The sequence below is a fragment of the Halichoerus grypus genome, chromosome 13 (genome assembly GCF_964656455.1).
Source record: "Halichoerus grypus chromosome 13, mHalGry1.hap1.1, whole genome shotgun sequence".
Classification (NCBI taxonomy): Eukaryota; Metazoa; Chordata; class Mammalia; order Carnivora; family Phocidae; genus Halichoerus; species Halichoerus grypus.
Window position 1 is genome coordinate 78054516 of NC_135724.1, and position 24514 is coordinate 78079029.

Below are 24514 nucleotides of genomic sequence, written 5' to 3' on the forward strand. Positions count from 1 at the left end.
AAGAACAAAAAAGAAGACATACATGGAGAGATGGAAAAGCTTTCTCTCTCTCTTTTTTTTTTAAGATTTTATTTTTAAGTAATCTCTACCCAATGTGGGGCTTGAACACACAACCCCGAGATCAAGAGTGGCATGCTCCACTGACTGAGCAAGCCAGGCGCCCTGGAAAAGCTTTGTTTTTGTTGGAAAGACTTGTTATAGTAGGATTATCAATCTCTCTATATTAAATTAAATGCAATTCCAATGAAAATCCCAACCTGATCTTTTTGGGTGTAAAAGGTCCTGACAAGAGATAATGGGCCAAGCTAACATTTGTTGGGCACATACTGTGCATTGTGTCCTCTGACGTTCACTATTTCATTTTAATTCCGCAGTAGGATGGGGCGCCTGGGTGGCTCAATCTGTTGGGCATCTGCCTTCTGCTCGGGTCGTGATCTTAGGTTCCTGGGATCGAGCCCCAAGTCAAGCTCCCTGCTCAGAGGGGAGTCTGCTTCTCCCTCTCCCTCTGCTCCTCCCCCTGCTCACGCTCTCTCTCTCTCTCAAATAAATAATAAATAAATAATCTTTACCAAAAAAAATTTCCACAGTAGGAGAAAGTCCCTAGTTATTTAATTTTTCCAATAGTAAGGAACTGTTACCAGGCCCCTCCCCTATTCCACATGAGGCATCCAGGGGAAACTTGTCAGAGATCTTGAGGACCATGAGGGGCGGAGCTGAAGGTTGACGTGTCTGGTACTAAAGCGTGTGCTCTTGGACCTCCTGCCATGTGGCCTCCTGATTGTGCTCTGATTTCCTTTTTGCCTTCTTTTGAATCATTTTGTAGTTGACATTTATTATGATGATTTTTTTAAAGGAAGCTCTAGGCCCAACGTGGGACTTGAACTCATGGCCCCAAGATCAAAAGTCACATGCTCCACTGTGCTCTGGTTTCCTTAAATATCAGTGCAAGACCACACAGGTAGAGAGAGCAAAGCTGGGGTGCCAGTTGAGTCTGCTTGTCAGACCCCAGAGTCCATGGTCTTTAATCACTACCCCCACCTCGACCCCCAGGAAGGTAACTATGGGAGAAGAGGGAGGTATAAACTCTGAGAAGGAAAAGTAAAGAGAAGGGGTCTGTTCCACCAGATATTAAAACATATGATGACGTTGCAGAAATTGAAACAGAAGGGGCACTGGCCTAGAAAGCCACAGACAGATCGATGGAGAGTTCAGGAATAGATCCAAACATATAGGAAAGTTTAGTGAATGATAAAATCAGGTAGGTATCAGTGGAGAAAATCTAAGTGACTTAACCAATAGTTTTGGTGCCATTAGTTATAGCCAGTAGAGCTAGATCCACACCCTGCTTCTAGTGTCCAAAATTAACTTTTTTTAAAAGATTTTATTTATTTATTTGACAGAGAGAGACACAGCGAGAGAGGGAACACAAGCCGGGGGTGGTGGGAGAGGGAGAAGCAGGCTTCCCGCAGAGCAGGGAGCCCAATGTGGGGCTTGATCCCAGGACCCTGGGACCATAACCTGAGCTGAAGACAGACGCTTAACGACTGAGCTACCCAGGCGCCCCAAAATTAATTTCAAATGAATTTTATCTAAATGTAAAAAAAAAAAAAAAGCCTTCAAAAGTTCTTAAAAGTCTGTGCAAGTAGTTTATAATAAGGGGCAGGGAGGGAAGGGGGAAAGCAAGTCTTCGAAATATGACATTAATGGCAGAAACCATGAAGGAAAACAAAAAGATGAATAGGTTTGGCTGCAAAAAGTTTTAAAATCTTTGTATGACAAACAGATTGGGGAAAATATTTGCAACAGAAGGAGAAAACCCATATATATTAGGGGAATTCTCACAAATGAATAAGAAAAAAGCCAGCTCAATTCGAGAGAAAAATGAGCGACATACATACATACATACATAGACACTTTGTAAAGAAATCCAGAAGGGCCCATCCCCATATGAGAAGATTTGCAGTGTCATCAGCAGGGCTGGAAGCAGGCTGAGGCCAGCAGTGGGTGGGAGCTGGGCAAAACTTAGGAGGCTTTCACTCTTGGGATGGTGCAAGTACAGGGTGGGCACTTCCTTAAATTTGTCAATTGATAGAGCCCTTCTGGAGGGCGGTCTGGCAAAATGGATCAACATTTTTAAACATGCAACCTCTTTGGCACAATTATTTCATTTTTAGGAATCGAGTCTAAGGAAATAATTAGACGGGTGTGCCAAGAAACACGTTCAGGATATTTCTTTGTAACATTAAAAAAAAGTATAGGGACACCCCTCCCATAGGGATTGACTTGAAAAATTGTTATATCCGTAGACAGTCGTACCCAGTGTGAAAGGGTGGGTGTTGTTCTATAGTTGCATGGAGAGATATTTAGGACCTACCACACTGATAAGTGAACAGAACAGGAGACACAGCACATATAACATGATCCCAGTTGGTCACCGGACCAACGTTAACGGTCCCTATTTCCCGGTGGTGGGATTGGCTGCAGGGGATGAGTACTTTCTTCTTAACACCTCCTGTGTTGTACACATTTACAGAGGTTCTGATGACCCTCATACTTAGAAAAGTTAAAATAAAACTTAAGTTTATCTGAGGGAGCGTTAACTTGTTGTTCTATAACATCACCTGCCCCACCTAGAATTCTGCCTCCTGCAAGGAATTCTCCCAGTGAATGATTCTTTCGCCTTGGCTAAGAGTATTTCAGAGCTGCTACGAGGCCATGCTGTTTGTCAACCAGCCACTGGAACAGAAGGATCTTTGACCCCTACAGCTCCACCCAAATACACAGAAATTGCTTCCAGAGGTCCTTTTGGGGGCCTTTTTGGGGACCTTCTATCATTATGATCAGTGAACTTTGGGGATTCAGAGTCGTTTCTTAAGGACCTTAACGATCACCAAGACCAAGTGAGTCCTAAACTGAGTCTGTGGGACTTCTTTCCTTCTTTCCTTCCCCCATCTTTCTCTCTCTCCCTCCCCCCTCTTCTAATTGTGTCAGAGACATTGATCTTAATTTTAAATGCACAACTGGATGAATTTTTACATATACATACATTCCTGTAACCACCTCCCTATGAAGGAGCACGTTTCCAGCCTCTCAGAAGATGTCCTTGTGCCCCATCCTCCTCAGTGCCTCTCCCAGAGGCAATCAATCTTCCCACATCCTCTACCACCATTAATTAGTTTTGCCTTTTTCTTGAATTTCACAAATATGGAAGCATGCCATATGGGCTTCCTCCTGCATGGCTTCTTCCGCTCGACATAGCGACTATGAGATTCCTCCAGGCTGTTGTGTGTGGCAGCTTTTGACTTTTTCATCGTTGTATAATATTCCACGGTGGGAATTGTGCAAAAACTCCACCATCAGTTTCATTCATTCTCCAGCTGATAGATTATTTGAGTTGTTTCTCTTTGGGGCTATGAATGTTCTTGTACAAGCTTTTTGGTTGATGTGTATTTTCATTTCTCTTGGGTATATATGTAAGATTCGGGGTTCCTGGGTTTGGGGATAATAAGTATGTGTTTAGCCTTAGTGGACACGGGGAACACGTTTTTGAACTGAAGGGAGGGATGATCATAATAGCCCCTAGTGTATAGGGCTGTTGTGAGATTAAATGAGATAATCCAGAGACACCTGAATGGCTCAGTTTGTTAAGCATCTGCCTTCGGCTCAGGTCATGATCCCAGGGTCCTGGGATCGAGCCCCGCATGGGGCTCCCTGCTCAGCAGGAAGCCTGCTTCTCCCTCTCCCACTCCCCCGGCTTGTGTTCCCTCTCTCGCTGTGTCTCTCTCTGTCAAATAAATAAATAAAATCTTTAAATAAATAAATAAATAAATGAAACTGGAACACTGAAATTTACAAGCCATACATCATTGCTGAGATGGGGGGGGGGGCACATGAAGCTATCCGGGGAATTTCTGTTAACTTTAAATTAACTGTTAACTTTAAATATTCCCATGATGAACTAGGGGCACAAGGAATTAGGGACACAAGGTCATGTGATATAAAAGTGATACATGACTATTATTTTAAAAATTCAAATGAAATAGAAGTATATAGAGTAAAAAGTGGAGTTCACCCCATGCTTTTAAAAATTATTATTATAAAGGGGCACCTGGTTGGCTCAGTTAGTTGAGTGTCTGCCTTTGGCTCAAATCATGATCCCGGGGTCCTGGGATCCAGCCCCGCATCGGACTCCCTGCTTGGTGGGGAGCCTGCTTCTCCCTCCCTTGCTCCCCCTGCTTGTGCTCGCTCTTTCTCTCTCTCTCTGTCAAATAAATTTTAAAAATCTAAAAAAAAATAAAAATTATTAAAAACTACCACGCACTAAATATTTTGTATGCATTTTCTTATTTTATCCTCACTTTTTTATTCAACGATGCTGAAGATAGGGAAGTGGAGGCTGGATCTTCAAAGCTGACCCAAAGGGGGCGCCTGGGTGGCTCAGTCGTTAAGCGTCTGCCTTCGGCTCAGGTCATGATCCCAGGGTCCTGGGATCGAGCCCCGCATCGGGCTCCCTGCTCGGCGGGAAGCCTGCTTCTCCCTCCCACTCCCCCTGCTTGTGTTCCCTCTCTCGCTGTGTCTCTCTCTGTCAAATAAATAAATAAAATCTTAAAAAAAAAAAAAAAAGCTGACCCAAAGAATGCCTTACTTGGGGCTGGTTAGTCCCTCTCTCCAGGCCTCAGTCTTCCCATCCACACAGTGAGGCGCCTGATAATCCTTCGGCTCTAATAATCACAACTCCACGTCTAGCTCTGGCAGAGGAGGGACTTGGAGTTCTGCCGCCCGTGTCTCTGGGATACAGCAGCAAAGAGCCACGCATCCTTATGGCCCAAATAGGCGTCACCCTGAGTCTCTCCTTGGCCTCATGCACCCAGCATCCAAGAATGGCATTAGGCTGGCCGGCTGGCCGCTGGAGGCCCTGTCCTGTATCTCTGGCCTCCCCACAGGGCTGCCAGGCTGACCAGGCCCACAGTGGCTAGGGAACAACCCTCCCCTCCCCCAGGGTGGCAGCAGGAAGAGGGAAGAAAGAGGATCGTCTCCAGCTGGCCCGGGGAGACAGACCTCCTTGTCCCCATCAGCCCTCCCCCCCACCCCCGCCCCAAGGGCTGTCCCCAGGGGCTTGGGATCAGCCAGAAAAGTCAGGCAACTTTTCAGGGACCAGAAGGAGGGGAGAGGAGGTCTCCCAGCCTGTGAGCAGCTCAGTGCCAAGCCCCACCCCTCGCTGTGCCCTGTCCATAAGTCCAGATTTTGACCCTGAGCTCCAGTCCCAGTTGGCGGGCAGAGGGCTGAGGACAGGACGCCCCAGAATCAGGAGACTCCCCTCAGGAGATAAGATCCTGCGTCTACAGCAGCTGCTTCTTCAGAAGTTTGGCAATTCAGGTGAGTGGGGGTGTCGGTGCACCAGGACTCAGGGTCCTCCCAGAGTTAAGGAGAAGGCTCCACATTAGAGCCCAAGGCGGGTGACAGCTCTGCGGCTAGGCAGGAACATAGGCAAGTGCCTTCACCTTTCCAGACCTCCTTCTCCTCATCTGGAAGGCAGGGATCATAATCACCTCTTCCAGGGTTAGTCTGAGTATCAAAAGAGGTGATGAACAGAAAGTGCTTAGCACAGAACTCGGCACATAGCAAATACTCAATAAATGGTCATGATTATTTGGGGACAGGGGGCTGGTAGCCTGGCTGTCAAGCATTTCTGTTCCTTTTAAGGGTAAACTGTGAAAATATCAACGGCAGAAGAAGTACCCATATGGCACAACCCGATTTTGTTCATTCAAATACCTTGCCCGTGATTTGTTGATTTTTTTTAACGAGTCTCCTATTTTTTTGCTACACGCAAATAGCAATCAAAGGCACAAGCTGCCCCAAATTCCTTTTGAGGGACAAGGGAGGTTATAAGCAAACAAACACGAGACTGAAAAGCAAGCAGAAAGCGTCAGGTGCCAACTTACTGCCCACTGCCTAATAGTTATATAGCACGGTGCAGAAAGCTCAGGTAGAACAGAGTCCAGATCCCAGTGCTGCCCCACACTGGCTGCGTGACTTTGGGAGAGTGATTTCCCCTCCCTGAACCTCAGTCCCACGTCTGTAGAACCTCCCAGAGCAGTTGAGAGGACGAAGCAAGAGGACATCTGTAATGAATCTACACGTGTGTAGTGGCGAGTGGCAGATGCCCCAAATCCCCCTCCCGCCCCACACTTACAGACATGTTATAATTCCACACGCACGCAGATAAATGTGAGAAGCTCGGCAGCTTCCCGGATGCACACTCCAAGTTAAGGGTGTAAGACGCGGGAGAAGGGCAACACTAACAGGAACACCAGCAACAACGAGAAACGGCTGACCTAGCAGTCGAGGCACGCGCGTGCGAGTCCACAAGTTCATTATCCACGTGCATGAATGATTTTACCTGAGGCTGGATCTGTCAGATCCCACAGCTTGGCTCCTGCTTCTCAGAAGAAGCTCATGCATTTATACTGTACTCTAATGCACACACACGCGGTTGCTATTATCAGCATCATCTGAGTCCTGCAGTTTAAGATGACTAGCTTAGGAACCACATTTTTCCTTCTCAATTCTATGCCTACCAGCAACGCACTAAAAATTCGTACACACGTTGTATGTTATGGGTTCTTTCAATGCAGGACGCTGAAATATTTATTGGCTGTTTATTTTCACCTGTTTCGCCCTCTTGATTTTTTTCAAATAGCGTGACTTGCCAGCCTCGCACGGTGTTGTTTAGGGACACGGACTTGTGAGTCAGGCTGTGCCGGGCTCTGCTTCTCATCACCAGCTGGGTGTCCGAGCCTCACTTGCTTCATCTGGAAAATGGGCATAATGATAACCCTGAGGGGTGTCAGAAGATGAAAGCAGATAAGGCACGTACATTTCTTAGCGCAGGGACTGGAACAGGTTATACCAGGGCTATTGTCGTCCCTGTATCGACAGTTCTTTTCCTGATTCAACCTATTCTTGCCTTTTCTGGAGACTTTTTCACCCCGAGACCCCACAAACCCTTTTATCACAAACACGTCATTTTGGTAGAGTCTCTCCGCTTTTCCGGGCCTCAGTTTCCCCATCTGTATGACAATGTCTAACTCATCTTTAGCATTTTACATTCTGGAGAAACTGAGTCCCACGCTGTTACTTGTCCCTCTTTATCTTGGCCATTTGGTTCCAGATGTTGTTCTGGGCATCCCTCATGCTCTTCTCTTGGGCATGTGCCCCTGGTCCTAACCAGAGGCTTCGACACACCTGACCAGCCTGGTTATCGGAGACAGGCCATGTGCCTGCTTTGCTTCAGGCCGGGGCCTCTTTCTTCCTGCGCAGAAACCTCTGGAGGGTTTTCACACTCTCCTTCTCGTCCCTCACAACCTCTACTATAGAAGCAGCTCCTCTTTTTCTCCATCCTTTGCTGGTTTTCTAGGTGGCATGAGAATGGAAACAAAACAAAACAAAACAAAAAAACCTCAGGCCCTGGAAAAGGCAGAGCTGGGTTCACACCCCACCTTTCCTCCAACCCTTGTTATAACCTCGAATATCTTACCTTCCTCTCTCTGTCCTTGGCTCCCTCACCTGTGAACAGGGACGGCGACAATCACTGCTGTCATTTATGAGCTCCCCAGCACTTAACCAGTATTTTCTCTTTTGATCCTCATAAGAACTTGATACATTCATTCATGCATTCATTCACTTGTTCATTCATTCATTCATCCATTCATTCATTCATTCGCGAGTCCCTGCTATAGGCAAGGCACTATTCTAGGCCTTGGGGATAGAACAGTAGATAAAAGTCCCCGCCCGGGGCCCAGTCGGTTAAGTGTCTGACTCTTGGTTTCGGCTCAGGTCACCGTCTCACGGGTTGTGAGATCGAGCCCTGTATCGGGCCCCGTGCTTGGCAGGGAGTCCGCTTGAGCTTCTCTCCCTTTGCGCCGCCCCCTCCCCCGACTTGTGCACACACTCTTTCACTCTCTCTAAAGTAAATAAATAAATCTTAAAAAAGAAATGTCCCTGTCCTCCGGGAGCTGATATTTTGGTGGGGAGACAATGGGCAGGGAGCTTTGTTAACCCTTAAAAGTCCACAAAAGAGGAAATAGAGGCTCAATCAGGACGAAAACTCATCCTTGTTTGCCCCAGGACTCTCCTGGTTTTCGCTCTCAGAGTCCACATCCTGGGAACATCCTCAGTCCTGGGAAACTGAGGAGATTGGTCACCCTCGCTCAGTTAAGTTAAGCGACTGGCCCAGGGTCACACGGCTGGGCGTGTGCCAGGGCCAGGCCGCGAACCTGGGTATGTCTGACCCCCAGCCTGGGCTGTTACTGCTGCCTCCTGGATTCATTTGGGGAATTTGGAAAGCCCTCTATTCTCGCCTTCTTATTGTTAATGCACAAAAGTGGTCAACTCTCCTGAGTTATGCAGAGAGAGTCAGAAGGCTCAGAGAGGGGAAGTCACTTGGTTAAGGCCACACAGAGGGTCAGAAGTGAAGCCAGGTCTGACTCTCCCTTCTTCCTCTTCTCCTTCCCCCCCCACCCCGCCCCGTGTTCTTTCCCTTGTTATCTTCAAGATGCCCAGGGGACAGAAGGAGGTCACTACATACTGAGGGCCCTACTCTGTGCCAGGCGTGACACCAGGAACTTCTGCCAAGCTGGTGGATTCATTTTCAGGGTGACCCTGGGAGGTCAGGGTTACTCTTAGTTTACAGATGAGGAGATTGAATCTCCTGAGGCAAAGTAGGGGGGGAGGCGGGGTGGGAGGAGGCTAGGGGTCCCTGAGAGGGTCCTGCCCCTGCAACCAAGCCTCGCAGCAGGAAGGAGAATGGCCCAGAGGAGAAATGCTTTTCCGTTTCCTGGTTTTATCTCCAACTTGGCTGCTGAAACCCCAACGGAGTCCAGTTCTTGTGGGCTGGAGCCGTTTTCCCCTTTTACAAAACTAGGCCGTATTGAGAATGTCCTGCCGTTCAGGGCCACGGGGTTGCCAGGAGGCTTGGTCTGGGAAGAGGGCTGTGAGTGTAGAGGAGGGAAAGTTGAACTTGGCCCTTCCGGGCATAAAAAAGTCCCCTTGTTCTGCCTCAGCAGGAGCCCACAGGGTATTTCCCTGCTGTGTGGGGGCCCAAGCAGCTTCAAGGTCCAAAGCTGCTAAGCCTTTTAAACTTCTGAGGACCCAGCCAGCCCAGCCCCCAAGGCCGGCCCTGAGCGGTTGTGCTGGAAGACCCGAGCTCTAAAGTCAGACCTTGCACCCCCTAGCTCCCAGCTTGGTTCATAGTAGGTGTGCCGTAAGTGGATGTTGAGTTTACTTGAACCGAAATTAAATCCCGGCAGCATCACTTACTGGCTGTGTGACCTCAGGTAACTTACTTCGCCTCTCTGAGCCTCCTTTTCCTCATCCGAACAATGGGGCCAATAGCCCCAGCCTCCTAAGAACGCGGGGCGAAGCACTTAGCCCTGGGTCGGTACACAGTAGGTGCTCCACGAATGTCAGTAAACTACTTCTTTTGCACTTGACCCTATGTTGAGGCTTTTACACTGGCCATCTTGTTAAAACTCCCATCTTTCTCCAAGGTAGACTGTTATTATCCCCCCCGTTTCCCAGAAGGTGAAGGCTCATGAGCATCTTGCCCAAAGTCAATGGCCATTAGGTGGCAGAGTTGAGGTATGAGATTGGAAGCTAGAGCCCATGGTCCTCACCGCAAGCCCCCAAGTCTACAGCCGGCCAGACACTCCTCTCAGGCCTATTTATGTTCCTGGCTTGGGGCAGGGTCTTCGGGGGAGGCTCCCCAGCCAAAGCTGCATCACTCACCCGCTGACCCGTGGCCTTGGGCAAGTTGCTTGGCCTCTCTATGTTTCCATTTTTCCATTTCTGAGGGTCATTAAGAGGATCAGGTATAGAAGGGCTTGGCTGTGTCTGGCACTTTCTAAGCCTTTCAGGGGACAGTGGTGATGGTGGTGATGGCACACTGCAACCTTTCCCCCCTGCAGGCCGGCACGATGCGCGTGGTGGTGATCGGAGCCGGTGTCATTGGGCTGTCCACTGCACTGTGCATCCACGAGCGCTACCATTCGGTCCTGCCATCGCTGGACGTCAGGGTCTATGCAGACCGCTTCACCCCGTTCACCAACAGCAATGTGGCTGCCGGCCTCTGTCAGGCCTACCTCTTGGACCCCAGCAACCCACAGGAAGTGTGAGTGAGGGTCCCACAGGGCGGCCCCGGGGAACTGGTGGGGCTGAGTTTGAAGAGGGGATGCTCCCTCTCAGGGTTCCCGTCACCAAGAACAAGCCCCTTGTCAAGGCTTAGAAGAAAATACTAATAAATAGTAAGGCCTACTATGTGCCAGACAAATGGAGGCTTTCCTCCATGCCTCCCCTAAACTGGGTGGCTGTGGATGCCATGTGCATGGATGGATCAGGAATACATGGTATTTTTTTTTCCTAGTTTATTTATTTAAAGATCATTTTCATCTGATTTCCCCAGTGGTTAACAGGAAACAGGACTCTTTAGGGGCACCTGGGTGGCTCAGTCGGTTAAGCGTCTGCCTTCAGCTCAGATCATGATCCTGGGTTCCTGGGATTGAGCCCCACATCGGGCTCCCTGCTCAGAGGGGAGTCTCCTTCTCCCTCTCCCTCTGTCACTGCCCCTGCTTGTGCTCTCTCTGTCTCTGTCTCTGCTTCTCGCTCAAATAAATAAATAAAATCTAAAAAAAAAAAAGAAAAACAGAGCCCTTCAAATCCCAGCAATAATTATAAAGAAGGACAAAATGCACTAAAGTCCTTGATATTGGGTACAGTAGGGAGCAATTTTGCCCTCAGAGACGTATTTTTTTTCCATATATAAATTCATAAAAAGATCTTTCAGTTTATTTGAACTCATTCTAATTGCCATTTTTAACAGCCATATTTAACAGCTTAGAAATCTAGCTCCCCTGAATTTGCCCATTGTGACAATCATTTTCATTTAACAATTTCTTTTTTTTATGTTTTTATTTTAGTTCCAGTTCGTTAACATACGGTGTTACATTAGTTTCAAGTGTACAATATACTGATTGAACGCTTCCATACATCGCCTGGCACTCACCACAAGTGTTTTCCTTAATCGCCATCACCTATTTCCCACACCCCCCCACTCACCTACTCTCTGGGAACCATCATTTTGTTCTCTACAGTTAAGAGTCTCTCTCTCTCTCTTTCCCCCTTTGTTCATTTGTTTTGTTTCTTAAATTCCACATATGAGTGAAATCATAGGGCATTCGTCTTTCTCTTATTTCGCTTAGAATTATACTCTCTAGCTCTGTCCATGTCATTGCAAAAGGCAAGATTTCATTCTCTTTTACGGCTGAGTAATATTCCACTATATATACAGACCACATCTTCTTAACCACTCACCAATTGATGGACACTTGGGCTGCTTCCATATCTCGGCTATTGCTAATAATGCTGCTATGAACATCGGACGCACGTATCCGTTTGAATTAGTGTTTTTGTATTCTTCGGGTAAATACCCAGTAGTGTGATTGCTGGATCATAGGGTAATTCTAGTTTTAACTTTTAGAGGAACCTCCAGATCAGGAATACTTGTAAATGGGTGGATGCATGATCAGGTGTAGCAAAGACGTTGCAAAGGTTATTTTGTCTGTGTAGAAACCACAAACTGCCGGCTGCTTCAGCAAAGAAGCCCCAAGTGTGTAATGACTCAAACAGAAGTTACGTTCTCCCATAAATTCCAAAACCGATGTTCCTGATCATTGGGTGGCAATTCAGGGGCCCGGGCTCCTTGCATCTCGCAGCTCTGCTGTCCTCCTCTGTGGCTTCTGATGTCACATCTGATGCCACAGTACCTGTGTCACCGTACCTTCTGATGTCACCATGCTGTGCTTTTGGAAGGAGCACAGCATGAGGACGACATGTGTGGTCTTAGGGTACATTGGTCAGAATGCAGTCACATGGCCACACCTGGCTGCATGGGACTCTAGGTGATGTAGCCAGTTATGTGCCCAGGAAGAAGAGGAGGAAAGTGTTTGGGAGCAGCAAGCTAAGGTCTCCTGCTGGCATTTATATGGGGGGAGGGGGAGGTGCTTGGAGTGAGCCTGAACTGTGGGGCAGATCTCCAAGCAGGCCTAAGCCTTCATTTAAACTCGCAGCTACATGATCCCAAGCCCGAGGTGGGCTCCAAATGGTTGTGATGGATCCTCCCTTGTTCCCCCCCTTCTCTTTCCTATTAGTGGGGAAATACTAGAAAGTCTGGGCTTAGGGAAGACCCATAGGCATTTGGGACGCTGCAGAAGTGAACCTGGTGGATTTCTGGATTTTGACATATCCCCACCAGCCTGGTCACAATCCCATGCAAGCCAACCCTCAGAGTTTTCTTGTCCAGCTCAGGGTATTAGGTGACCGAGAATCTGTGGGATCCTTCCAGACATTGGAACCAGCAGACCTTTGACTATCTCCTGAGCCACATCCATTCTCCCAATGCTGCAAACATGGGCCTGGCCCTGATCTCGGGCTACAACCTCTTCCGTGAAGATTTTCCGGTGAGTGAGGGGTCCTTGATCACAGACCAGGGCTGGGAGCCTGAGTCTGGGGAGTACTTTGAGCCTTGTGGGTGACAGCCTCTTGCATTCAAATCAGGTTTCCTTTAAATTCTATTTATGCTTTAAAATTACTTTTGTTTCCAATTTTGTTCTTAAATTGGCAGAGACCAAAGAACTTTCTGATGAAACAGAGGAACTAGCCTTTGGTTGAGTCAAACCCAGACATGTCCTGTAGTGGTGACGATTTCATGCTGAAGTCACAAGGTTGCCTGTGTCCCTGGAGGTGCTAGGGCTTTTTGCCAAGATAGACTAAAACACTCATCATGGCACATGAGCCCTTACTATTTACCAGGCCCTACGTTAACTACTTTATGACTAGTGACTTATTTAATTCTCATAATAACCAACAAGTAAGTGCTATCATTAGCCTCTTTGTACAACGAGGAAATAGAAGCTCAGAGAAATGGAGTAACTTGCTCAAGTCACAAATCTCTTATGTGGCAGAACTGGGATTTGAACCCAGGCTGTTTGTGATCCCATGGTGCCTAATGCGTTAAGAAGGGCACAGCCTTGGGGGATGTTCTTAAGTTGCTGGAGGGGATGGTTGGGCGGGGTGTCCAGAAACCCAGGCCAGCTCTCTAAGGCTGAGTCAGCGTTTAGCACCGGGCCACAGGCATCACCCATATTATCTGTTCTCTTTCATTGGACCAAGAGTGATTATTAATTCCATTATACAGACGAGAAAATGGGAGTCTCAGAGAATTCAAGGTGGTCCGTGGGGAGGCCCAAAACTCCACCAGGTTGTCTGACCCTATGCTCAGCTGCCTCCCACCCTCACCCCTTGATATAACCCTCATTGTCAACAGTTTCTCTCCTATTTCTGACTCTTACCCTATCACTCGCCCTCAGCCTTATTCTCACCCTTCCTTCATATAGCATCATGGTTAAGACCATGGACTCTGAAGCCAAACTGTGTTGGTTCAAATCTCAGCTCCATCGTTTATTAGCTGTGTGACTTTAGACAAGTTGCTTAACCTCTTTAAGTCTCAATTGGCCCAGCTGTAAAAATGGAGATAAGAATAGTATGTATTTCATTGGATTGTTGGGGATATTAAATGGAGTGGTATAAGTAACATACTTGGAACAGTGCTTTCCATGTGATACACATTGTACAACTTTTTATTGACTTTCACCCATCCCTGGGCCTCCTTCTCTCCTCCCTTGGCAGGATCCGTCCTGGAAGGACACAGTTCTGGGATTTCGGAAGCTGACCTGCAGAGAGTTGGACATGTTCCCTGATTACAGGTGAGGTTGTTATGGGCAAAGGGGCTGAGGTGCTATGATTCAGACAGATCTGTCCAGAAGGCAGCAGAAGATGGAGGTACCCAGTTTCCTATTCCACCCCAAGCCAAGAGCCACTGATACCTTGGATTCCTGCTGCTCTGTTCAGCTCCTTTGGAGAAGCCACCCACCCAGTAAAGGACCTGGCCTAAGATGGTGGGAGATCACAGATCTGAAGCCCAGAAGCTCCATGTCCCTACTCTCTTTTGTAGATGAAGAAACTGAGCTTCAGAGAGCCTAAATGACTTCCCAAGGTCACACAGCCAAGTGACCAAAATGGGATTCTAACCCAGTCTGTGTGACTCCAAATGCCTCTATTCTTTCCCTTGCAGCCTGATGTCTCTTTGGTCCTCCCTTCACCCCACCCCATGCCTGAATACCTTCTAAGAATGCACATCCGGTCTCCATGTGCACACCCCAATGTCAGGGATGGCTTTTCTGATAGAAAAAATTTCCTTGCACTGAAAACCAGTCCCCATTTGAACTTCACTCAGTGGTCCTGGCTCTACCCTTGGGGGCCCCCTAAAGTGAGACTGCTCCCACCTCCATTTGAAAGTCTTTGAATATCGCTCTGATTCTGATTCTTTATTACCACTCTTGCCTGTTTTTGACTCTAGCTATGGCTGGTTCAACACAAGCCTGATTGTGGAGGGGAGGAGGTATCTACCATGGCTGACTGAAAGGTGAGAATTTCAACTTTGGTTTAAGGAAAGCACCTCCCAAGGACCAGGGTGTCTACTGACAATTGTTCACGGGATTTGTTTTTGTATTGACCAACCCCAAATGTTAAAGGAAAACTCTTAGGCTTGGTGGGAGCTATCCTTGGTTCTGATCACTTCCGTATACTAAACCATGGTTTCCATATCTGATCGGGCATCAGAACCATCTGGGCAGATCTTTACATGTGATATTTATTATTGACCTCACCAAAATCCATAATGTTTGTGTAATGGTTTTAAATGGATTCTCATAAGTTTTCCAGACATATTTACATCATCTGCAAAACATAAGTTGCCTTTTATTTTTATAACTCATTTTTTTTTCTTGTCTAACTGCTGTGGTAACTACCTCCAGAACAATGTTAACTAATACAGGGTATAGTGGTTGTCTCTGTTTTGTTTCTGATGTTAAGAGAAATCTTGTAGTGTTCTAAATTAGCAAACATTAGCTTGAGAGACATATTTATATTTATATTCATATTAAGGAAGATTCCATATATTTCCTATGTTTTACTATTTTATTAAGATTTAAAAAAAAATCTAGAATGGATTGCAGCTTTTATCAAATCACCTGAGGAGCTTTTAGAAATACAGATTTCAGGACCCCACTTTATATCTACTGAATCAGATCCTCTGGGGTGGGGCTTAGAAATTTGTGTTTTAAGAAGTTCCCTGAGTGATTCTAATTATCAGCCAGGTTTCGGAATCATTGCACTACAACATAGTTATTTCTCCTAACGCTAGGATACTTATGACTCCTATCCAGCCTCTTCCTAGACAGAATACCCCCACTTTTTCTATCTTGAGGAAATAGTCCTGAGGTTATGCTTCACCTTTCATAGGGTTTACTTCCTGTTCTTTTGATGTTTCTCCTACATCTCTAATAATGACAGATATTTTTCCTCTGGGACATCTTGAGGGAGGGGTGGATGTCCCCAGTCCACCTTCCTCCTCATGCCTTGCTTCTGACAAAGGGGCGTTTAGCATTGGTCCAGCTCTGCCCCTCCTCCACCCTGCATCTCATTCCTTTTGATGTTACAAAGCAATGTGGTTGTAGTAGGAAGAGTTTTGAACTAAGAGGCCTGGGTCTAAGTCCCAATCCTATCATTAACTCACTGTATGACCTTCACCAAGGCTCTTCTCCCATCTCCATCTGCTGACAAGGGGCTTGAGCCATCTCAGCTTTCCCATGGGACATTTCATGGACCACTAGTCCATCAAGGTGCTTATGAACTGATCTGATCTGACTACACAGCCATTTTCTCAAGGAGCATCCTATGGGACTAACATCCACAGAAGTTTCTTTAGGGAACATCCCCCATGCCATCTCCTTGGAGAGATGGGACAAAGAACTGAATACTGGGCTTTTTGATGTGTCTGATCCCCCCAGGTTAACTGAGAGGGGAGTGAAATTCTTCCAGCAGAAAGTGGAGTCTTTTGAGGAGGTGAGTTGCAGGGCTGGAAGGGGCTGGATGTGGGAGAGAGGTGAGGAGGGGAGGCCTCTGCTCCCTGTTGCTGGGTTGGGGGTCCCTTGTCAGACTCCCAGGGTCCCCGTGAGGCCTGTCCCAGGCCTTTCTTGAATCCCAGAAGGACTCAAGCATTCTGTCTTGATGTTGGTGGCTGGAACAAAGGGATGGTAGGATAGTGGTGGACATTAGGGGCTAATCTACCTCTGAGCCTCAGTGGGTTTTAGGGCCAGAGAGTTGGCTGCCTCTTACCTGTATCAGCTGCACTTCACTCTTGAGTTCCAGACACTTGGTTGCCTCCTACATAAATCAGGGTTAATGTTTCTGCAAAGTTAAAGCTCTTAGCTGACTTGGCTCCAGAGTAACACCATCATCAATAACAATGGCAGCTATCACCATCAAGCACTGGCTAAGTACCAGGAGCTTTGCTGTATAACTTCACTCAATCCTAGCACCTAGAATTGTACTTGGCATGTGAAGGTGCTTGGTAAATGCAGCTACTGGCATTATATAATGAGTACCTGCTCCGGGTTGAGCCCTGATGGGCACTTGGGATACATGGTTGACTCAGACACAGCCCTTATTCCCAAGAAGCTCACAGTCCAATGTAGCAAATGCTGGCTCTTGAATGACAATGCCTTGCAATGTGTGTGCCCCATGACAGACCTGTGAGGGGAGTCACTGGCACTGGGCTAGGGGTTTGGGTGCCCATCATGCTATACCCTTGAGCTGTCAAGTATCCCACACATGCACAGAGCCAGGGGTTCCACCATGCCTTCTGAAAATGCCTTGGCAGAGCAGAAGGCAAGAGAATGAAATAAAAAGGATTCAGAAGGAGGAAGAGAATTATCTCTGTGTCTGACTTCTTCTGGGAGGTCCCAAGAAGGTTTTCCCCCTTCCACAGTACTCCTTCCTGAGCACTTTCACATCCAGGGTCACATTGGATCCTCACACAGTCTAAGAACAGATATTACCAGCCCTACTTTATAGTGAAGGCAGCTGAGCCTTGAGGAGATGATGGAACATTTCTGAGGTCACATAGCAGGTAAATGGCGGAGCAGAGATTTGAAGTCCGTTCCTTGGATTCCTCATTGAGTCTCCTCCCTGCTGTTCCATAGGGAGCAGAGAGCTGTAGGGTGGAGGGCAGAGGGAAAGAGGGGAGGGGGGATACCAGGGCCTTCACCCCTTCCCATGCCACCTGCTCTGTTCGTTGCTGCCAGGTGGCAAGAGGAGGTGCTGACGTGATTATCAACTGCACTGGGGTGTGGGCTGGGGCATTGCAACCAGACCCTCTTCTGAAACCAGGCCGGGGACAAATCATTAAGGTGAGTGTGAAGGTGAGGGATGGAACCTCCTGCTTTTCTTGATAGAGAGATTGTAGCTGCCTGCTTATTTCCTCTCCAAAGATAGAGGATGTGTTGGGGACATCTGTTAGAAGAGCCTCACAGATTTCAGGCACATGTTAAAGAAGCAAGAAGGACCAACATGACCCCTCCAAACATTCTCTTTCGGGTTTTTTTCATAATATAGCAAAGCATGCACGTATATGTTTTTACATATGTAGGAAGTGCATATTCCTATATTATAATAAAAAGAGCAAACATTTATGGAGTGTTTATTAAGTACCAGGTATAGGCCAGAGCACTTTATTGTGCTATTAATTTAATCCTTACCAGAACCCTTTGAGATGAGGTCTATCATATTGCCATTGTTACTTTGCAGATGGGAAAACTGAGGCAGAGAGGAATTAGGTAACATGCACAAATTCACATGGTGGTGAGTTGTGGAATTGGGGTTAGAATCCAGACAATCTGGTTTAAGAGCCTATGTCTTGTAAACATCATCCCACATTGCTTCTCACTGTGTATGTGTGCATGTGTGTGAAGGATGCCCCTTTGTGGGCATGTGTGTATGTGTGCCTGTATGAGTGTTAGTGTGTTCCTGATATGGGCTGAAGTGTATGTGTATTTGTACATGTGTGCTGGGCTTTTCTGTGGTCATGTAGGTGAAAATGTGTGATATTTCAGGGAGCAGGGGTGGCTCTTCCTGCAAGGGCAAGCAGTCAGGGCAGACTTGGAGCAGAAGGGTCAGCAGAGGGCTTAGGAATTGGCTTTGCCACACTTGTCAGAACATCTAGGCAGAGAGGGGAGCAGAACAGTGATCCAACTCCCCCGATGAGACTTGTCTGCCCTCAATCAACAGGTGGATGCCCCTTGGATGAAGCACTTCATTCTCACCCATGACCCAGAGAAAGGCATCTACCAGTCCCCATACATCATCCCAGGGTAAGAATCTGACATCTTAGGGCAGAAGAAGGGGCACCTTCATGCCCTCTCTATGCTGCCCACCCCAAGCCCTTTGCTTAGTCGCTGCAGGTTTTTTCTTCCAATGTTTTCTAAGTGAGGTTGAGCCATTAAATCCCTGGAAAGGCAGGACTCAACCTTAACTGGGTTCCATCTTGAACAAGTTTTTGGACGACCGTAGTGGTGATGCTGGAGGCAAGGGTAGTGTGTGTGAGGGCAATGACACTGGAAGGTGTGAACAGAAATAATAGGAGTGTGGTGGGAATGGGGATCTGGGTTGATGGTGATAATGATATTAATGGGAGAAGTGATGATGTTTGTGAAGATGGTGGTCATTTTGATGGGATGACAATGTCTTGAGAGTGGAATGGTGATAGTGGAGATAATACTGTCTTTGTTGGGAAAGTTCACAGGGTTGGTGATTAGGACAAGGATGGTAGAGTACTGACATTAATGGGGGTGGCGTGGTGTTGAGGAGGAGGTTGATGATGATGGCAATGATTGGGAGTGGAGGCAGTATCTGGTGCTGATGGAGATGACGCTATCGATGATGTTAATAGTATGGTGGAGATGACAATCTCAAAGGCAGTGTTAATTCATGTTGATTGCAACATTAATGTTAAGTGGGGCTGTGCTATCTTCATGGTGATGTTAGTGGTGTGACAGAGATGACATTATCAATGGCAACATGAATGCTGGTGGTGGAAATGGCAAATGGGGCTGATGGTGATGACATATTCATGATAGCAAAGAAGGCAGTTGTGAAGATGATGTTGTTGACGTAAATGATATTTTTTCATTTCCTTAAGATATAATTGACAAATGGTGCACATTTACAATGTACGTGACAATTTGATATATACATATATTGCAATATGATTACCACAATAAGGTTAGCTAACACATCCATCATGTCACATAATTACGATTTCCCTGTGTGTAGTGAGAACATTTAAGATTTACTCTCTTAGCAATTTTCAAGTATACAATACAGTATTGCTAACTATAGTCACCATGCTGTGCACTGGAAGAGATGACAATGTCGACAGTGACATTAATGGTGACAGTAGAGATGGTGGTGGGTGGTAATGACAGTGGTGATTGCAATGGTGTTGATGGTGGTGTTAGCAAGGAGGACCATGCGGATGGTTATGGGGATTTAGGTAGAGACGGTTGGAAGGGTGAGCATGGCGATGGCTCCCATTTGTCTCAAAGGTTTCATTTCCATTTGTCATTGACTCTCCTCACTTTTACCTAGGATCCAGGCAGTGACTCTGGGAGGCATCTTTCAGCTGGGGAACTGGAGTGAGGCAAACAACATCCAGGACCACAACACCATCTGGGAAGGCTGCTGCAGACTGGAGCCCACCCTGAAGGTAAGGTGGGGAGGAGTATTGGTACCCTAGACCAGGGTCTTGGCAGCTTGATCATGAGGCCCCTTGAGGATGGGAAGACACTGCCACTGGGATAATTGAGTAAATTTATTCCAGCAAGGGACTGTGAAATACACCAGAATTTGATAATGCACAAGGAAGTCCTACTGTGAGTGGGTGACACCTATCTGTCCATGGCTAAGAGTTGCTGTCTTTTGAGATGACAACCCTAAAAACACCTTAGTCTGTCTGCACAAGGAGCAGACACATTTGTTGTAGAAATCTCAGTGTTTCTCCTTTGTTTGTTTGTTTTGACATCTCAGTTTTTTCATTTGCCTGTTGGTGGCGATGACAGTGGTGGTGTTGATGGTGATGAATATGCTCAGGATGGTGATAATGAGGGTGAGGAGGCATGACTGTTGACATCATGGTGGTGGCTGGTAGTGGTGGTTGATGGAAATGGGGTCATCGATAGAACTGGTAGTGATGTGGTAAGAATGACAATAATGGTGTTGGCAGCTGATAAAGGTAGTGATGGTAGCGGTGGTTAATGAAAGTGATGGTGTTGGTGGTGATAATGAGACTCCAAAGCTAACTCTGTTACCTAAAAATGGCAGCAGCAAAAAAAAAATCTGGAGATGAATTATTAACACTCTTTTTTTCCAGGATGCAAAAATTATTGCTGAATTGACTGGCCTCCGGCCAGTACGCCCCCAGATTCGGCTAGAGAGAGAACAGCTTCGCTTTGGATCTTTAAACACAGAGGTATGCTCTCCTGGCAAGGAACGCAAAGTCCCCCCCTCCCCCTAATAGGCTCTGGCATTTCCAGTCTTGCCTGACATCTGGCTTCACACAGCCGACCGGCAGGCCAGGACAACGCTGGCTAACATCCCTTCCTCTGTAAAGAAACTGAGGCTCAGGGATGTTGTAAAGGACCTGCTCAAGGTTACGGAGAGGGCAGTGCCCCTCAGTTTGTCAAAGCCTGTGGTCGGGCAGAAGGAAAACGGGTTACTGAGACATGAAAGACCTCCCTGAATCTCCCCTCCAGCTCTTTGGGATAGGTCCTGCTTCCCCCATGCTTCAGATGAGGATCCTGGGGATCTAAGACATGAAATCATTTGCCTCAGTCAGACAACTGGTGAGGAACATGGCTGGGATGTGGTTTGAATTTGCAGATGTCTATTCTGTGGCCGTTCCATCAGTTCTCTGGGGTCCCTCTTTCATGTTCCCTCTTCTGGGGTAGGAGCGGGGCTTCTTGAGATGGCGGAAGATGTCCTGGCTGAAGGAACTGACCTGACTAGGTGGTAGAGTCCCCACAGGAAAGCCATCCTCCTCATGTAGGTCATCCTTCCTCCCTTATGCCGGGCATGTGGTGTGTGTGTGTATGTGTGTGTGTAGAACAGTTTTGTGTATAGGGGATGTATGTGTATGTGTGCTTGCATGCACGTGTACACACATACAGAGGAGAGTCACATATGGAGTCAAACTCCCTGCTGATGGTTTTAGCTTTAAAAAAGGCCCCAGGGGTCTTGCCTCTGTCCCTAGGACAAATTAGCATGCTAACCAGAGTCCCCCCGTACAGTGCCCTGGCTTTTCTTTCCTCCCGAGGTGGGTAGAAGAGTCTCTCTATTAACACAAGAGGTTTGGCATTCTGGAGCAGGATGGGAACAAGAAAGGTGATTTAGGGAACTTCAAACAATTTGATTGGGGGAGGGGAATCCCTGGCCTCAAGTTCTAGATGATTCTACTTTTTCTGTGCTGAGTGCAGAAAGCAGGTCCATTTCCTAAGCAAAAGAAGGTCTAGGGTGTTGACCTCCAGCTCCCCAAACAATCACCTTACTGGTGTTCCTGGGCCCCACCATCCTGCCAGGGAGCTGAGAGGCCCTCCGGTTCCCTCTGGCTTTGCCCAGAACTTTTCAGGGAGCTCCTGATTCTTCCAGGGCACTCCTGGCTACCTTCTCTCTTGCCTCTCCCAGGTCATCCACAACTATGGCCATGGAGGCTACGGGCTCACCATCCACTGGGGCTGTGCCTTGGAGGCAGCCAAGCTCTTTGGGAAAATCCTAGAAGAAAGGGAGTTGCTCAGGATGCCGCCACCCCACCTCTGAAAACACCACCTCCCCAAGGACTCCCTGCTCCCCTCAGCCAACCAATCAATGTACCCCTCTCTAAGCTGTCACTCACTCTCCACTTCCACCCTGGCTCTTTTCTGCAAGAAGCACAAGATGAGAGGGAATCCATAAGGTCCATTCCTGGAGGCAAGTCTGGCCCTACCTGGGGCTCCCTTTGATCACTGGGGTCTCTTTACCCACTCTGGGCCTGACAGAATGAAGAACAGCTGGGGGGTGACTTATTTTAAGTCCTCGGAAGAAAGGAAAGCTCAGAAAATCAAAGGGGCAAGCAGAAAATTGAGGATAATTGAGGTTAGGTAACTTGAGGACAAATTACATTAACATATTAAAGGTTCTGAAAAGTCCTGCAGCAAAGACATCTATTTGATGTTCTCTCATCCAGTCCTAAACTTATTTGGCTATGGAAACCTTTTTGCCCAGAGCACTGATGCCACAGAGTACACTTGAGGGAAGGCTGTGATAGATCTTGTTGCAGGAAGTCACATGCAGAGCTGGACTGTGGGGAGGCCGAACAGGTAAGGCATTGAACTAACAACATGATACCCATTCCACATCCAGGATTCCCAACAGCATCAGCAACCTGCTAAATGGCCCCATGAGCACCATGTAACCTCTGAGGAGGGGTTGCCGGAGGGATCATCCCACAAGGAACCCCTTCATAGAGAACTGAACTCACCAAGCATAATCCTTGTTGGGGGGGCAAACTTAATGTCTCTCTTCTCTTCTGGCTGCTACCTTCTGAGATGAAATGGACTTCTAGATGTTTTTGAAAGCCTTAAATGAACCTAGAGGGCACCTTAGCATCTTTATCCCTAATTACCTGTATCAGGCTCTGAGGTGGAATTTGTATCTGTCTGGGTTTTTGAGAAAGACCAGAGCCTGGAGGAAGCCTTCATGCATCTGGAACCCGTGGCACCCTAAGTGCTGTGACGAGGTCTTGATTGGTCCACGCCATGCCATCTACATCCACGCCATCACTTTCTGCTCCTTCCCATTCTGTGGCACCTGGTGGGGTCTTCATGAAGCATCTGCCATGATTTTGGCTGACACTGAGCTAAGTAGAGTGAGGGAGCCAAGATCTAAGTTAGAGTTCCTATCCTAATCATAAGAATAAGAATAAATTATTAATTATTATTATTATTATTATTATACCTAAAATTCATTGCATTCTAACTGGGCATTGGTGCTAAACTCTTGCACGCATTACTCGTGTAGTGTGTAATCACACACACCTGCACCCACGAAGTAGCTCTTATTCCCATTTCATAGGTGAGCAAGGTACAGGGAGGGAGTTCTAGTCAACAGCTGGGAGGGGGTAGAAAGGAGATCCAGGGCCAGGCATTGGGTGATTCCAGCACCTCACTTTCAACCAGTGCACATCGAATCCCAGGCTGGGCGGGGGGTGGGAATTCAGCTATGGAGGAAGCTGTTGAGCATCTTCCTCAACTATCTCTGCAGACACTTTAGAAGGAACTAGCTCTCTCCTCCTCATAGCCTCATTGGGTCAAGACTAGGGACTCGCACGAGATTGGGTGGGGGCATCTCCCTGTGCCTGGAGTGGAACACAGCATTCAGTTTCTGACCAAAGTGATGACTTTACCCAACCTAAAATTCCCCAGGGAGAGCGACCCCTACCTGTTAAGGTTAGGTTGTCAGCAGGAACCCGATAGAACTTAGAACACAATGAACTCAGAAAAATATACGGGGCCAGGAAGTCCACATTCACACCCTTCCTGTTCTTTTTGTAAATGGGAAGAATCTCTTTGCAATGTGGTTTCCTCTCAATTCTGCCTAAAATTCAGAGTAGAAGGAGCACGGGGAAAATTCCACAACCCACACGGCACTGGAGGAGGTTTAGCAATGCTTGATTTCTTCACTTTCCCTTCGCCTAACATTCCTGCTCCCTCCCTGAAGATGATCTGTAACCAATTTTTCAATGAATTCTTGGCAGCTTGATGAATTTAGACAGTATTATCTTTCCTCATTGAATTGTCTCGGCACTTTTGTCAAAAATCAATTGACCATAAATATATGGGTGTATTTTTTGGAATTTCAATTCTATTCCATTGACCTATGTCTATCCTTATGCTAGTACCACACTATCTTGATTACTGTAGCTTTGTAAAAAGTTTTACAATTAGGAAGTGTGAGTCTTCCACGTTTATTCTTCTTTTTCAAGTGGACTTTTTTTTTTTTTTAACTCTTCTGGGTCCTGTGTAGCTCCATATGAATTATAGATCAATTTGGGGGGGCATTGATTGACACCTTAACAATTTTAAGTCTTCTGATCCATGAACATGGACTATTTCTCCATTTATTTAGGTCTTCGATTTCTTTAAGCTATGTTTCACAGTTTGTGAAAGGCTTGCCCTCCTTTTGTTAAATTTCTTCTTTTTTTTTTAATGTTTTATTTATTTATTCATGAGAGTCAGAGAGAGAGAGAGAGAGAGAGGCAGAGGCAGAGGGAGAAGCAGGCTCCCCGCCCAGCAGGGAGCCCGATGCGGGACTCGATCCCAGGACCCTGGGATCATGACCTGAGCTGAAGGCAGACCCTTAACCATCTGAGCCACCCAGGCGCCCCTTGTTAAATTTATTCTTAAGTGTTTTACTCTTTCTGACAGTATTGTGAGTGGAATTGTTTTCTTACTGATGAATTTAGAAAGTG

At 47.0% G+C, this 24514-nt stretch overlaps 1 protein-coding gene across 1 annotated transcript; it reads left to right on the forward strand.

The window, feature by feature from the left end:
* The first annotated feature begins 5270 nt into the window (after window positions 1-5270).
* DAO (D-amino acid oxidase) lies at window positions 5271-23862 on the forward strand. The gene is made up of 11 exons (XM_036085928.2): window positions 5271-5376; window positions 9969-10171; window positions 12401-12515; window positions 13744-13820; window positions 14474-14539; window positions 15966-16020; window positions 17262-17366; window positions 18244-18326; window positions 19603-19720; window positions 20384-20482; window positions 21694-23862. Exons 2-11 carry the CDS (start codon window positions 9978-9980, stop codon window positions 21823-21825), a joined length of 1044 nt encoding a protein of 347 aa, XP_035941821.1. The 5' UTR covers window positions 5271-5376; window positions 9969-9977; the 3' UTR covers window positions 21826-23862.
* The last annotated feature ends 652 nt before the right edge of the window (window positions 23863-24514 follow it).